At 46.6% G+C, this 16,475-nt stretch overlaps 1 protein-coding gene across 1 annotated transcript in view; it reads right to left on the bottom strand.

The window, feature by feature from the left end:
- LOC138568827 (ferroportin-like) overlaps nucleotides 1-13,105 on the bottom strand; it is a 467,510-nt gene extending 454,405 nt beyond the window's left edge. Inside the window, exons 1-2 of the mRNA XM_069646598.1 lie at nucleotides 13,030-13,105; nucleotides 727-804 (exon numbers count right to left, since the gene is read on the bottom strand). Coding sequence (XP_069502699.1) covers nucleotides 727-804; nucleotides 13,030-13,105 — 154 coding nt within the window. The remainder of the gene's footprint in view (nucleotides 1-726; nucleotides 805-13,029) is intronic.
- Between the last annotated feature and the right edge of the window lie 3,370 nt (nucleotides 13,106-16,475).

The raw sequence follows: 16,475 nt of genomic DNA, 5'->3' as shown, positions 1-16,475 counted from the left end.
AGGACTGGAAGTGTCTTCCGTGTGGCAGCGGTTGGGCCAGACCACAGATGCGGAGCGGCAGCGGGCGGAAGAGGCACGGCTCACAATGGTCAGGGCGGAGAACTACATGCAGAGGGCTCTGAAGTGGGCCGAGTGCCTCGAGACAATTCGCAGGGAGTTGGAGGTCCACATGTCATCGTCCCTGCGAACCCTCGGGGCCATGGAAGAGGACCGCCTCTGGGACATCGAGCAGGAGTTCGATGATACCCTGGCCCGGGATATCGGGAAGTGAGCCATCGGACTAGCCCGCTGCCATTGTAAATAGTTTTTAGAGTTAGGTTTCCTTTTTCTTTGATTTGTGGTGAATGGACTATGCCCCACACATTTGTATATAGTTTTTGTAAATAGTAAATGCTGGCACTGCCTGAGGCTGCAGGACTGCATTCCCCCTCTAATCTGCTGGCCCAGGAACAGGATCAGATGCTGTGGAGTGTGACCCTGCATCCGTAACCGCCAAAGGTGGACCTACCAACACTGACATCCCCATAGAGGGTTCTACCCCTGGTGCAGGTGGGTTGGACAGAACAGAATCCCTGCCAGAAGCACTGACCTGCGACAGCACATAAGTCTCATCATCCGACTCAGCACCTGAATAGAGGTCTGGGGAGCTGCAACCAGAGACACCCCTCGACAGTATGGTCTGCAGTACCAAAGTGTTTTCACCCACCACCACACCACGTCCCCCACTGGTGCCTGGTTGTGGCTGAGAATCCTCCTGGGTCTGCACCATCTCCTGAACCTCACCAACATCAAGTGCTTCGTCACCTGCAAAAACATGAAATACAAGAAATGGAAACAGGCATGAGCACCATAGCACACACATAGGCCTGACAAGACAGAGATCCTGTACATGGGTTACACATGTCCCATATGACTATAACCCTGGCATGCATGCACTGTCAATGAGTTTGAAGGGGAGTCAAAAAGGCAGACAATGAGGACACCAAGATGGAAAAGCAACACATTTGCAGCATGAGGACTTCAGGTCCAGGACCCTCGACAAGGCCCGGAACCTCTTGAAGGCAGCGGATGCCAAGGGGCGCCGGGGCCACCTGTCCGACCACCAAATGAGGGTCCTGAAATGCATATGCCCAGCGCTCCACCTCCAGGTCCTTGAGAGGCAGACCCGTCTGGAGTCGAGCAGTAAGTGTGCATGCATAATGATTAAATGCTGTGTGTGTCGTGGTGTGCCAGTAGTGTGCAGGTTGCACATGTGTTTTTTTAGGGCCATGTATTGATGTGTATGTACAGGGGCGTGAGGCTGACACATGCGAGTCCTCTCATGTGTGAGACACATGGATGGTGTATGTGTGGGTAAGCATGCCGGCCAAATGCAGATGTGGGAGCACACATGTTTGAATTACTTTGTATGTACGTTGGCATGGTTGTGGTGTCACACATGGATATTAGTTCCAGCTGCATGTATCTGCACTGTGTACATGTGCATGTGTGTGTATTTGACAAGTGTGCAACTGTGATGCAACATGGATGCATGTGGCACTGACATGTAGAAGGCTCAATGCCAGATGTGACATGGATGGCGATCTCATCACTGTGACAGTTGGTGGACATGCACACATGCATGTTAGTGTGTTGGTTTGTGTGCATGTGTTGTGTACTCCCCGTGTTTCATGTGACGTCAGGCTCACCTTCGGATGCTGATGCTGTTGTATGTGTATGGATGGTGCAGCCTGGTGCAATATTGCTGTGGAATTGCTCATGTGTGTGAGTCGAAATGACATGTGTGTTAGGGAGTGTGATGCCAAGTCTGAAGTTTGACACTGCCACTGATGTACAACTGTCATGTGTGTATCAGTCCATTGTACAGTGCCCTGATGCCTGTGTTATATCTTTCCCTGTCTGCAGCATCAACTGATGAAGAGGGCGGAGAGGATGCTGTGGAGCAAGGCAGCAGGGATTGCAGCGCCAGCCGGAGACGCAAGGCCTGGCTCCCCTCCCAGGTTGTCATCTCGTAGGGAGTGAGGAGTCCGGTGCCGCGTCCCAGGCCGCAGCTGCCGAGGGAAGGTTCAAGAGGTGGAGGTTGGAGTTGGACTCCTCGGCAGCAGAAGGGGCAGCTGAGAGCCCACAGGGTCCGACGGAGGAAGATGGCACGGAGTCATCCAGGTTGGTGGGGGGTTTGGTGGCGGAGGAGGCCATGGAAGGGACACACACGGGGTCTGGAGGTGGGGATTCCACTGGTTCTAGTGGTGCAGTGCAGGGGCAGGTACAGGAGGTAGCACAGGCCGCTGCGGAGGTGCCTGTGTGTAATCCTGTCCCCGATCATGTGACTGCATCATCCTGCACCAGCAGGGATGCCTACTTCCAGACCCGTTTTCAGGGAGGGGATCCGCTTACAACAACTGGCCTTCCTCTCCCTGTGGACGTGGCTATCCGGGACCGGGTTGAGCCTGTCCTGGGTAGGATGGCGTTGCGTCAACGGGGCATGCAAGGTGACCTGCAGTGTTTTCGTGAGGACACTGCACGTCATCTCGAATGCCTCGTTGACCGCATTGACCTACTGGGACGGGTCACCAGGGCCGGATTCCTCCGTTTGCTGGACCTTGTTCTGACCCCCTCTTCACCTGAACCCCCTATGAGCCAGTCGTCCTCCATGCCATCTTCCCACACATGTATCACCGGGGTTCCCTCTGGAGCTGCCTCTGACCCTGCGGCCAGGCTGGTGGAGGACACATCCCTGCCACAGTCAGGAGTCAGACGTCCAGCAGGGGTGGCCACCTCAACAACTGCACCCCAGCCGGAGGAGGACGTGCAGGCAGCAAGAGCCAGGGCACAGGCACAGGCACAGCAGCAGCAGCAGCAACAAGGTGGGAGCCATGATGGCTCGGGGCCTTCAACATCGGAGGGGCAGGCATCGGCCAGAGGGCAGGAGGACCCAGGACTGGAAATGTCTTCCGTGTGGCAGCGGTTGGGCCAGACCATAGATGTGGAGCGGCAGCGGGCGGAAGAGGCACGGCTCACAATGGTCAGGGCGGAGAACTACATGCAGAGGGCTCTGAAGTGGGCCGAGTGCCTCGAGGCAATTTGCAGGGAGTTGGAGGTCCACATGTCATCGTCCCTGCGAACCCTCGGGGCCATGGAAGAGGACCGCCTCCGGGACATCGAGCAGGAGTTCGATGATACCCTGGCCCGGGATATCAGAAAGTGAGCCGTCGGACTAGCCCGCTGCCCTTGTAAATAGTTTTTAGAGTTAGGTTTCCTTTTTCTTTGATTTGTGGTGAATGGACTATGCCCCACACATTTGTATATAGTTTTTTTATTAGGTAGTTTCTTAGGTAGGTTTCATTTCTTTTGTTGGGCTCATGGACCCTTGACAATGGAATGTACATAGTTGGACAATGGATTTATTTGAAATTTTTCTTTTGATTTCACCATGGATCAATGGATTTATCTTTTTACGTTTCCTTTGGATTTGCGTTGGTGGAGGGAGAGTTTGGACTATTTTTCTTTTGGATTGGTTATACTTTTCATTTACTCATCTTTTGCACATGCTTTTAATTTCATGTTTGCTATTTTGTTATGCTTTCATTTCATTGCTTTATTTTTGTACATAATACATTTTGATATTTTAGTTCCATGTGTGGGATTTACTCATTGGGTTAATGCATGTGAAAATGTGGGTTTACACAATCAATGCCAACCAGTGTGTGTGTGTGTGTGATGGACATGTGTTGATGTACATAGTTGACTTTTGGTTTGTTTCTTGAGATAGGCATGTCAGTGTGGGGTGGATTGGGAAATCATTGCATCTCAAGAATGGAGTGGTGTGCTGTGGTATTTTGGTGTAGAAGTGGGCCATGATTGTGCATCTTTATTTCATGTGGGGGGGGCATGAGTGGGGGCCTGCTGGCAGGTGCCCCTCACTGCTGCGGGGTGGGGGTGCTGGGGGACATGAGCGGGACATGAGTGGGGGCCTGCTGGCAGGTGCCCCTCACTGCTGGGCGGTGGGGGTGCAGGGGGACATGAGTGGGGGCCTGCTGGCAGGTGCCCCTCACTGCTGGGGGGTGGGGGTGCTGGGGGACATGAGGGGGGGCCTGCTGGCAGGTGCCCCTGCTGCTGGGGGGTGGGGGTGCTGGGGGACATGAGTGGGGGCCGGCTGGCAGGTGCCCCTCACTGCTGGGGGGTGGGGGTGCAGGGGGACATGAGTGGGGGCCTGCTGGCAGGTACCCCTCACTGCTGGGTGGTGGGAGTGCTGGAGGACATGAGTGGGACATGAGTGGGGGCCTGCTGGCAGGTGCCCCTCACTGTTGGGGGCTGGGGGTTCTGGGGGACATGAGCGGGACATGAGTGGGGGCCTGCCACTTGTGCACTGAATTCTATGAGTTACCCTCTTTATTTTTTGGGATTCTTAAGGGATTTTTTTCATTTTCAATTTTGCTTACTTTTTAATTCACATCTTCATTTAATTTTTTATTACATGATTCCAGTTTTGTTATACTAGGTTGTTAGATCATATTATGTCAGGTTAAGTTGTGTTGTTTATGTATCACGTTTTACATTAAATTTCAAGTGCTTTGAAGCAACCACCAAGTGCCAGTTCAGGAAAAGTAGACCTGCAAAAGTAAGATGGAAAGCAAACGCTATACCCATGTTGGCCCTAAGAGCACCAGCTAGACCTATTTTAGAAGGACATGCTAACTGCACCCGTGACGAAGAAGGGTAGACAAGGATGCATTTTGCAGATTAACTACCAGAAGGATCGGCACAACAGGAATCCTGCCTCTCACACAGCCATCTCCAGAATGTTCCTAGCAAGCTTCAAGAACTTATAGAAAGCACGGCCCAGGGCTTTGCTCCCAGCAGAGACACAGTTCCATCCCACCCTCATTTAAAGTGCCTGTAGTTCATCCCAGCTTTCCTGCGTACACGACATGGTGGTTTGAACACTAGGAAGCAAGCAGAAGGATGTTTGCTCACCTCTACTGTTGTGTAAGGTTTAACACACCCGCGCTCACAAACCACCATGGCACTGTGAAAAGCTTACCACCCGTGATCCACATACATTCTTACATCATCATTTCACACAAAAGGGTGCCAGGCTGTCACTGCATAATAGACAGGGTAGGGCCTGAGCGGGCAAGGCCCACCCAAAATCTTTAAATCCCACTCAGCAGCACTGTGTGGGCAATTACTAATGTTAATGTCACTGCAGTGGGCCCAACTACATTAGCGTCAGGCCCCACTTGTTAGACAATTCTGGCTACACCTCGGCATACAGGACAGAAATCTGTCCCTTTGCTCTATATACCTACCCTGTTTGTCGTACATCTGCATCAACCTTTCAAACAGTCTAATGAACCCGGCCTGCACAAGGAGTTCAGGTTACATTTTCTCAATAACGATGGATATGTATTACTATACTCTCATTGCCCATTTCTACGTAAGGCCCCCACCCTGTCCCACCATGAACTAAACGGAGTCTAGTGTGACATATAAGACAAAAAAGGCTACCCCTCCCTTTTTCACGTACATTAATGACCTTGAGCTATGCTATGTGCTGTGGTTGAATACATCCACTGCACCTCTACCAGAAATCTGTTAAAAACAGTTTAATATTTCATAACTTTTTATAAAAACAGTTCATATTACAAAAACAACATGGGTGTCGTCCCATTGACAAATTGCTTCAATTCCCCAAAACATGTTTAAAAAAACACCTTCTCACACTGAGGGGTTAGTATACAATTGTGACAATATCGCTTTTATTTTTATACGACAACACAAAACAAGGTTCTGGTAAATTCACAACCTAGACAACCAACCACATGATACACCTTTCATGTACTTAAGAGAATTGCTCAGATAACTTTATCAGTATTATAAGATTCACTCTGGGTCTTATGCAGTAATCTATTTTGTACAGAGAGTTGGCACGTTGTAGGAATTACCCAATCAAACGGCGTGTTATAACCTTGCCTCCCCTGGACGAATCCTCACCAGTTTATAACTTTGGACTGTTCAACAAATCCTCACCTGCAAACAGGGAATGGTTTTGCAAAATTTGGTGTGGTTTTGTCAAGGGGGGAGCCAAAATGTTTGCAGTCCTCATAGACACAATGGAAAACATATTTTGCTCATGCCTACAGCCCAAACTGCTAGACAGATTTGCACCAAACTTGCATGAGGAGCAGTGGCTTGGTCCCAAAAGCGTGCTTTTGAAAATTTGGTGTAAAATCCATCCAGTCGTTTTTTTATAAATTGGCAAAAAGTAGGAAAATAAAATTTCTGATATCTGTGTCCTGAATTGGAGTCTGAGGTCACCCCCTGTACCAATCAGAGAGCAGCGGTACGTTCGAGGACATCATATGCGCCAGCTGATTGGTCAATTACAAACGTGAGGTGCATCAAAACCTTTGAAACGGACGGCATGTTGGATTTGCACGGCATGTTGGATTTGCGAACCGAGCCCTTAGTCTGCAAACATCGCTGTAAAACATATTAAAAAACACAACGTTGCACTTGTCAATCAAATGAAACAATCTCTGCGGAGGTGAGCAGTGTTGAGGATGGAATGGGATATGGCCATAAAAAGACAAAAATCAGGCGTTTTTTCTTCTACGAAGTCTGCGAACATCTCAGATGTTCGGGGGCATTCCTGTGATGTTTGCAAACATCTCAGATGTTCGGGGACATCCATGCATATTTCTGCATTGCAGGGTCGGTGAAAAGTAGTTGTTGGATGGCTTATAACTTTGGTGCCACTCGATGAAACAGCGTGAAATATTGCAATATCATTTTAGACCTGGCCCTGAATGGTTCTACAAAGTCTGGTGCTGTTTCACCAAGAGGGGGCAAAATTAGAGACGGGTCCCAATATATTTGAAAGACTTATAAATTTGGTGCTGTTTGACGGATCTGCACAAAGATTTGCAAAAAGATGTTAGACCCAAACTTGAATGTTTGTGCAAAGACTATTTTCTGTACGTATATTTTGACACTTTTCAAAAAATAAAATGGACGGATTTGCAGCAAACTCGTGCCACTGCCTCGCCAACTGCTCTCCAGCTTAGGTCCTGCCGCCACAGGACCCGCCAAGAATATTCTCTCCTTGTCGTGATGGTCTTCCATCCTCTGGTCGGTTCGGACTCCTGCATGCCACTGTTGACGGTTCTCTGCCCTACCGTCCTTCTGGTTCGGGCTAGGCCAGTTGGACGGCCATGTTGATCTGTTTTCAGTTATTATAAGGCCCGCTGGACGAAAACAAGGCCCAGAGTCTCTTATTGTTTTTCCAGACATATTCCTCTCAACTCCTTGGTTCGTACTCGTCTCAGTAGTTGGGACTGGACTAGAGTCACAACACAGGTGAAGTCAGGGATGTTTTATGTTAGTTGGGAATGGGGTGTATAATGGAAAAATGGCGTGATTGTGTAGAATGAACGTCTGTATCCCCACAAGGTTAATCCTCCCCCAACAGATTCTCCTGTGATGCCCTGGCCCCAGGGGTGATATTGAGTAGCGGTTGCACCGCCCTGGTCCAACAAGAGAGGCATCCCCATGGGGAGCAGTGGCACCATTCTTAGAATCATCACATACTCCATAACCTAGACAACGCCAATATTAATGCCAGGCTACTGCATTCTAAACAACGCCCCAGAATGCATCCCCTTGTATACGGCAGGCGTCAACTATAAAGCACACTAGGTGAGTTTCATAGAATGCCACCAATTTAGGACACTGTGTTACATTGTGTCTATTAGTTTCAATGTCACCATTACACAGGCAGCATAGGAAATTCTCCTTTGCCAAGTCATGCCAGGGACCAGTTACTGCAACAAGCACAAACAGAAACTATAGAAGATATCCCCATAATCCCTGTAAAAATTAAAAACACATGCAGAACCTTAAAGTCAAAGATAAACCAACTTTTTAAAATTTGTTTTTTGACTGCGAACAGCAACGCGTCCCACATCCAAACAAAACATCTTTAGGATCTCGGTGAAATGGGCTGGGGGAATAATGGCAATAAGCCCCTTGCCAGGGGGGCATTACCACATCAGGTAATGACCCCAGGGCCTTCGTTCACTGGGCCCCAGGGGCATTAACTGATTCTATAATGCCCCCCGGCCGGGGCTTATTGCCTAAATAATGATTTTAAGACACAATGCAGATGGCACTAAAACTAACTTCACACATCCCCAAGTATCTTTTGGCAAGAAAACATTCACAACAGTAGGCATAAAATCCCACAATGCTGCCACAACCAATTCAGGCCACTATACTGCATATGTGAAAACAAATAAGTGGTTGATTTGAATATAACACTTCCATTACTTAAAAATATAGGTTACCAGCAACACTAACAAATGCCTCCTTAATATTCCTTAAACACAAATTTAGTCTTTAAATTACGCTTTAAATTCTCATTTACAATACACCATTGGGTATCTGTTTACTTTAAACATAAACAAACACACAAAACAAATATTTCTTAATTACATTACCCTTAAAACACTCCATTACCTATGTTATTACTTAATACACCCATACTACCACTGTACTGCTTTCTACACATACAAAATGTGTCTCCGTTTTATCAATTTAATTCTGAAAAAAATGGAGAAAAAGTTGAAAATGTACATTTTATTAACAGCAAATGTACAAAATGGGGTTTTTCAATCCACCTTGGATATTTACCCATGACCCAAAGATAGCAATATGTTAATACAACAGTGTATCTCACACACACACACATGTTGTAGAAAACATAGTACATACAATGTACTACTTATGATGGCCAAAAAAAGTCAATGTATGTGTAAAACCTTACGTATGCATATCCTCCATACCATGTTCTACAACTAACTATATTTTCTTTTCTTTACAGACAAATAAACACATTTTGTAACCTTGTTACCATGCCCAACTGAGCGCACCATTTTATACATAGCCAGTAGCCGCATTGTTGTATCCATTCAACCCAAAGTAAACATACTATTTTGGCCATAGCCATTGGCCAAATTGCTCAGATCATGCCCCAAACAATCTAGTCACTGTCCATGGCAACAACACTATTTGTCGTTATTACATATTCCAGGCATCCATACACGAACAATATTACCTTGTTATCATTGGCCAACTAAGCAAACTACTGTACGCATTGCCAGTAGCCACATTGTTGTAGGCATTCAACCCGATGAAAACCTATTATTGTGCCCATATTCAGTACCCAGATTGTACCCAACACCACTACCCACATTGTTGTAGGCACGTAACTCAAATTAAACATACCATTCTCCCCATATCCAGTAGCCACATTGTTGCAAGCTTTCAACCCAAAGTAAACATACTATTATGCCCATACCCAGTAGCCACATTCTTCCAGGCATTCAACCGATTGTTGCAAGCATTCAAACTAAAGTAAACATACTATTGTGATCATGGCCAGTACCCACATTATTACACACATTCAGCCCAAAGTAAACATATAATTTTGTGCCCATAGCCAGTGGCCATATTGTTCAAAGTAAACATATTGTTGTGTCATGGCTAGTGGCCAGATTGTTCGGGGCATGGGCAATGTGCATTTTGCAGATAAACAAAATAGTGATACTGCACTCATCAGATTTCTTGCATTAGCACAGTCCAAACGAATTATTGAATTTACTATGAAAAAACCATTTGGACATTATTCAGATGAGGAATTGTCAATATATTTATTAGAAAACTGAGGAGTACATACTGTACATCCTTTGAAACATATGATTGAGACTGTTATCCTATATATGTTTGGTTGGAGGAGCTTTTAATTTTGTTTAAATTGCAGATGTGAATTTTCATGATTAATGTTTATTATATGTGAATTTACAACTTTCAAATAGAAAAGATAGATGTATCTGGTTTTTAATTGATATTAGAAAAGTTGGAATAATTCAGAATTTCGATGAACGTTGCATTTCCCCTAAATACAACATAGGAATCATTTGGCCTTACTGAGCACTAAGCACTTTGATTCAGTTGCACTTTAGTCCACTGGGGCATTATCTATGGAATGAGAATCTTTTAGCATTAGCACATGGCACTTTATGTATCAATTGGGCCCACTCAGGAGTGAATAATGGCGACAGTATCTAAACTATATGTGTAATTAATACATTGAAGCCCAGCAGGGCATATGCATTTATACTGCGTAAGCATTCGCACATGGAACTTTAGGTACCAATTCGACCCAATTGTGTGTGATCGCTGGCGACAGTATTTAAACAACATGTGTAATTAATACAATGAATCCCAGCAGGGAATATGCATTTAAAATGCGCTAGGTTGCCACTGCTTTTCTGAGCTTCCTTCTCTTCTCTCCTGAGCATGACACATAGAATTAGACTGCAGTGGTCAAGTTAAACAACAACAATTAGCCACTTGGCTTTAAGGCTGATATCAGATATATGAATAAGAACAAACGCAATAGAATCAAATATATATTGAAGAGTGCCCCTTCACTCTGAAGTGAAATATAACAATGGCACAAACCTAACATTGTATTAGTGTTCAACAATGTACTATAAAACGGCTGCCAACTTTTACACCACTTACTGGGCCGGATTGAACTGAAACAAGTCATATAAGGTTAAATCAGTGGTTTAAGCACCTGAGCACTTTCTGGGTGGCTTATAACTTCGTTCCCCGTGGACGAATCCTCACCAAACTTTGCAAAAAAAAGTAGTTGGCACACTCTGAATTCTTTTGCCAAGTTTGGTGAGGTTTAGTCAAGGGGGAAAAGTTGTAGGGGGGTCCCAAAAGTGAGTTTCGTTCCATAGACATAATTGGGAAAAACCTTTGCTCACAACTACAGCCCAAACCGCTGGACGGATTTTCACAAAATGTGCGGCAGGAGCAGCGGCTTGGTCCCGAAAGTGTAGTTTTTAAAATTTGGTGTAAATCCATCCAGTAGTTGTTTTTTAAAACGACCAAAACGTAAGGCAAAAAAATTAGTGATATCTGTGTCCTATCCACGGGCCCATTTCCCTGTTCGGTGCACGGACTGGCACCTGAAAGCAGTTTTTGGATGGCTTATAACTTTAGCGCCACTCAATGAAACTGCATGTAATTTTGTGCGACTCTGTCAAGAGGGGGCAAAATTAGGGGGGGGGTCCCAAAATATTCTAAAGGCATATAAATGTGGTGTCATTTGACAAATCTGCAGAACATTTGGCAAAACGATTTTGGATCTAGGTATAAATGATTTTCTAAAGTTTGGTGGGATTTTCTCAAGAGGGGGCGAAATTAGAGGGGGGTCTCAACATTTTTAGATGGCTTCGAACTTTGTTGCCATTTGACGAATGTGGACAAACGTTTTGAGAACGATTATAGACCCAACTTTCAATGTTTGTGTAAAGACTGAATGGATTTTGTCAAGTGGGGGCTAAGTTATTTGACTATTGCATGTACATACATTTTGACACTTTTGAAAGAAAAAACACATGGTCGAATTTCAAGCAAACTCGTGTAAGAGCATTGGCAAGGAACTGAAAGCATAGTTTTGCAAATGTGCCCGTGTTTTATTTTTTGACAAGTGTCATAATGTAGGTACAAAAAATTGTCATATACCTTTGGTGACTGAGGTATAGCCTGTGGCCGTGGGCAGTAGCCAGATTGTCTGGATCATGGCATAAGGTCATGACACAGACAATCTGGCTACTGCCCATGACCGCAATGGACGGAAAATGGTGTTAAAGTGACCATGTCCACCTGGGACAGGCTGTGTGGTAAAGTTATTCTAAAGTAGGATAGGTTTGAAAGGGAAACAAAATGTGCTTGTGGTAATATGGTCATAGGGTTCTGCAGGCTGCCATAGAAAGGGAAGACGGGCTCTGTACGGAGCCCCACCTTCTTTTTCCATGGTGGCCATCTTGGAAAAGGATTGTCCTTCCGACGCTGTAGGAAGGACAATCCTTCCTTCCTACAGCTGGACACCAGAGGTGTCCAGCTGTATGAAGAAAAATCTTTTTTTAGCACCCTGGCTTCCCGCTTTAGGAACCAGGGTTTCTAATGCCCTTTATCCCCATTGCAGGGGCTGAAATGAAAGATAATGGTCCGGAGTCCTCGTTATTTATTTATTTATGTATTTATTTATTTTAAAAAAATGTTAAACGTACTTTATTGGCATTTAGACATACAAGTGTAGATTGTTTTACGACAAATTAGGATTATAGCAATTCATCCAATTTATGTGTGTAATGACATTTAACAACAAAAGAAAAAAGAACAAGGAAACAACAAAAGTGAACAAATAAACATCAGGAAACTCACCCAAACTTCCGAAGAGACCCGACACGGGTATCGGGAATGGGCCGTGTCGGGTCTCTTCGGACGTTTGGGTGAGTTTCGTCTCAACGTTGAGCTGATCTAGGGGTTCCCTTCAGGGGGGTTTGTGGTCCGCGGTAAAGGGTATATCTCTCAGTAGGGCTTTCCATGCTTCGAGGGTGTTGTTTGCTTCGTCCGCTCCGGAGTTGGCCCCTTCCTGCCATGCTATAGTCTCGGCCTCGGTCCACCTTTCCAACTCCTTAATCCAGCGTTCGTATCTCGGGCCCCCTGGGGACTTCCAGGACATTGCTATGGTTCTTTTCGTAAGGATGCATGATAAGTCCATAAGCTTGACTATATGTTTGAATTTAGCTATTCTGGGGTGAGCTCCTAATAAGCACTCCTTCGGGTCCCATTGATATCTAGTAATGCCCGCGGTCATACAGGTCACCCTGACCTTGGACCAGAGTTTCTCCGTCTTATTGCAGGTCCAGAACATGTGGATCAGGTCAGCTGTGTCGTTGCCGCACCAGGGGCAATTCGGTGACGCTTTCTTGTTGAAGCTAGCTACCCGCTGTGGGGTCATGTATGTCCTGTAGAGGATATTCATCTGTATCTGCCTGAATCTGGCATTGCGTGACACCTCTTTGGGGTATAGTAGTACTCTTTCTCATTCTTTGACCGATAGTGTGGTGGCGAGGTCGGTTTCCCACCTCTCTTTAAGTGCTGTACTCTTGGGATTGGGTTTGTCAATCAGTCGGCTGTAGAGCCAGGTCACCGGCTTCCAGCCATCAGCCAGTTCGTACATCTCCTGTAGTAGAGGGTCTGGGGTGGGTTCCTCGGGCCAGCTATCCCATTTCTTTTTGGCAGTCTGTTTGAGGCGATTATACTACAGGAATTGGCCTCTGGAGAGTCCCTCTGCCATCTGGAGTGATTCAAAGTCTCTGAATTTGTCCTCTTCAAACATGTCCCCCCATGCATAGATCCTAGATCTCTCCCAACTCCTCGCTACTTTGAGGTCTGTTGTAGTTTTGTATGTGTCCACCAGGATGGGAATGTTGGGTGAGTATGGATGACTCGACTGTAGGATGGAGCGGGTTCTGGTCCAGACCTGTCTACCCAGTTTCACAATCATGGGGACTTCCTGTATTTGTTTCAGTGGGTTCCAGAGTGCCTCTTTGGGGAACAGATTGGAGGGTATCTGTTTTAGTAGTTCTGACTCACTGTTTTGCTCATCTTGAAGCCACCTAGTCACGTGGCTGAGTTGCGCCGCTAGGTTGTACATTTGAAAGTCAGGAAGTTGCACTCCGCCTTCTTTGTGACGTAACATGAGGATCGATAGGGGTAGTTTGTGTCTGGATGGGCCCCATAGGAAGTCTCTGATTATCGTTTCTAGCTTCTTGAAAAAGGACGGACGGATGTAGTGGCAGATATTTGTAAAGAAGTATAGGAAACGGGGGAGAATTATCATTTTTGTAATGGATGCTCGACCCATCATTGCGAGTGGTAGTTTCGACCAGAATTTTATGGAATTACGAAGTCCTTTCATGGCTATTTCGGTGTTGTGGTCATATGCGAGTTCCGGAGTGTGATGGATGTTGGTACCTAGGTACCGGAATGCCTCTGGCTGCCATTTTATCCCTACTTCTGGTAGGTCTGACACTGTCAAGCCTCTGAGTCGGGCCAGCGGGAATGCACAGGATTTCGATCTTCTAAACTTGATCCCGGAGTAAAGTGCGTAGTTGTCGAGAACGTCTAGTGTGACTAGAGCGTTTACTTGTGGGTCTTTCAAATACAAGAGTACATCGTCCACATACAGGGATATTATAGAGTGTTGGTTGCCCAGTGTGACACCTGCATCAAAGAACTGTCTTCTGAAATAGATAGCAATTGGTTCCAAGCCTAGGATGTACAGCATCGACGATAATGGACATCCCTGCCTAGTGCCTCGCTGTAACTCCCAGGATTTTGAAATCGTTCCTCCATTTTTCACTCTGGCCATCGGCGAGTTGTAAAGTACCTTGATCCATCTCACAAATCCTTTGCCGAATCCAAACTCTCTCAGCACCTCAACCAGCCATTCCCAGAATATGGAATCACAGGCCTTGATGGCGTTGATTGAAAGCACCGCAAGATCTTCGTCTCTGGTGTAGGTTTCTGCCATGGTGTGTTGAAGTCTTCTTAGGTTTGCAGTGGTGTTGCATCCCAGGACAAAACCCTTTTGGTTGTCATGGATTAAGGTTCCTACCATCTTGGCGAGCCTTTTGGCTAGAATAGTGGTCAGGATCTTGCTATCATAGTTAAGCATTGCTAAAGGGTGATACGATTCGCAATCCGTGGGTGGTTTGTTAGGCTTGAGCATGGGGACTATGATTGTCTCCTTCATGGTGTTGGGGAGTATCCCATTCTCGTATGACTCCATGAAGACCTCATGTAATATTGGGGTGATAATGGGTTTGTAAGCTTTGTAAAATTCCGGTGGAAGGCCGTCTCTACCGGGGGTTTTGCAAGTAGCCAAAGACCTGATGGCCTCCGTGACATCCTCTGTGGTGATCTCCATTTCTAACATCTCTCTCTGTTCCTCGGACAGTTTCGGCAGTCCAATCTCTTCTAGGGTGGCCTTGATATCTTCCCCGGGTATTTGCTTGTCATGGGAGTATAGTTTGGAATAGAACTAAGCGAAAGCGGTGTTGATGTCTTGTTGGGACTTGTATGTTGTCCCGCTCACGACTATGATCTCCATTGGAAAGTGTCTCGGTTGTTCGCGTTTGCACAACCAGGCTAGTAGTCTGCCTGGTTTATTGGCTTCTTTGTGGGCCTTGGCGGTATTCGTTGTGAAGTCAAATTTGGCTAGTCTTTCACAGGCTGTGCGGCATTCCTCACGGAGTTCTTGCAGAGTTGCTTCTGGTTCCGGGGAGGCGTCAGAGCGGTTCTTGAGGCGCGATATTTCGGCTTCTCGTTCCTCCAGTGCCGCCATCAAGTGCTTACGGATGCCACCAGCACCTGATATCACCTCTCCTCGTGTCACTACCTTCATGGCCTCCCACAGCGTACTCCAGCTTGATACGGATCCCTTGTTGTTATCGACATAGTCCTCATGTTTGATGCCAAGATTCTCCCTGAATTCGTGATCAGTGAGGGCTGCAGTAGGCATTCTCCATGTTGGGATCGGTGGTCTGGGTCCCCTTAATCTCCATTGCATGAGTAGCGGCGAGTGGTCGGAGATCGATCTGCCTAGGTATGCTGTTGAGTCCACCATTGAGGTTTGCTCTTTATTACAAATAGTCTATCCTAGTATGGATCTTGTGTGGGGCCGAGTAGTATGAGTAACTTCTGTTCTCTCCAGATATCCATCAGGTCTAGGTGTTCCAGCATATCGTTAAGTGCTTGGGTGGCAGCGTTGTGTGGTTGTTGGGAAGGTGAAGATCTATCCAAGTTTCCGTTACTGACGCAGTTGAAGTCGCCGCCCCAAATGAAGGTCCCTTCCCTGTGGTGTGTCATTTTGGCGCATAGAGCTTTGAGATGAGAGGGAATTCCATGTTGCGGGAAGTAGGAGTTCACTAGGCAGACCGCGGTGTGCTCGATGGTTCCCCACATTAATAGGTACCTGCCTTCTTTGTCAGCCTCCGAACCCAATAATCGGAATGGGACGTTCGGGTTCACCCACGTGAAAACTCCTCGTGCATAGCTAGAGTAGGGTGCTCCCTTCGCAGTGCCACCCCACCGTTCTGCCAACTTGGATGAGGCCTCTCTCGACAGGTGGGTCTCTTGAAGCATTGCGATTACGACCTTCTGTCTGCAGAGATAGGATAAAATACGATTTCTTCTCAAGTACGAGCCCATCCCACATACATTCCACGTTATCACTTTCAGTGGTGTTGCCTGTCATGATCTCTGCTTCCAAAAGGTCAGGGTTTTCCCAACTCCCTTGGAAGCAGATCCATAACCCAGGTTCCGAGTGCCAACCAGTCCCAATTGGGACCTTTTGGACCCAGTCCTGGCGCCAGTGGCACCAGGCTCATAAATATGCCCAGTCCCAGCGCTGGAAGCGCCGGGCTCATAATGCTTGGGTGGACTTACCTGCAGCAGACCATGCTGCTTACTTGCCTGCCAGTTGAGCCTCTGATCCTCTTCTGTTTGGAACTTCTTTTCCTGTTGGGTGGGGCAGGAGCCACTCC

This window comes from Ambystoma mexicanum, chromosome 2q, assembly GCF_040938575.1.
Source record: "Ambystoma mexicanum isolate Mex_15411 chromosome 2q, UKY_AmexF1_1, whole genome shotgun sequence".
Classification (NCBI taxonomy): domain Eukaryota; kingdom Metazoa; phylum Chordata; class Amphibia; order Caudata; family Ambystomatidae; genus Ambystoma; species Ambystoma mexicanum.
The sequence above is the reverse complement of the archived record's forward strand: the minus strand, read 5'-3'. Positions and strand labels throughout refer to the sequence as shown.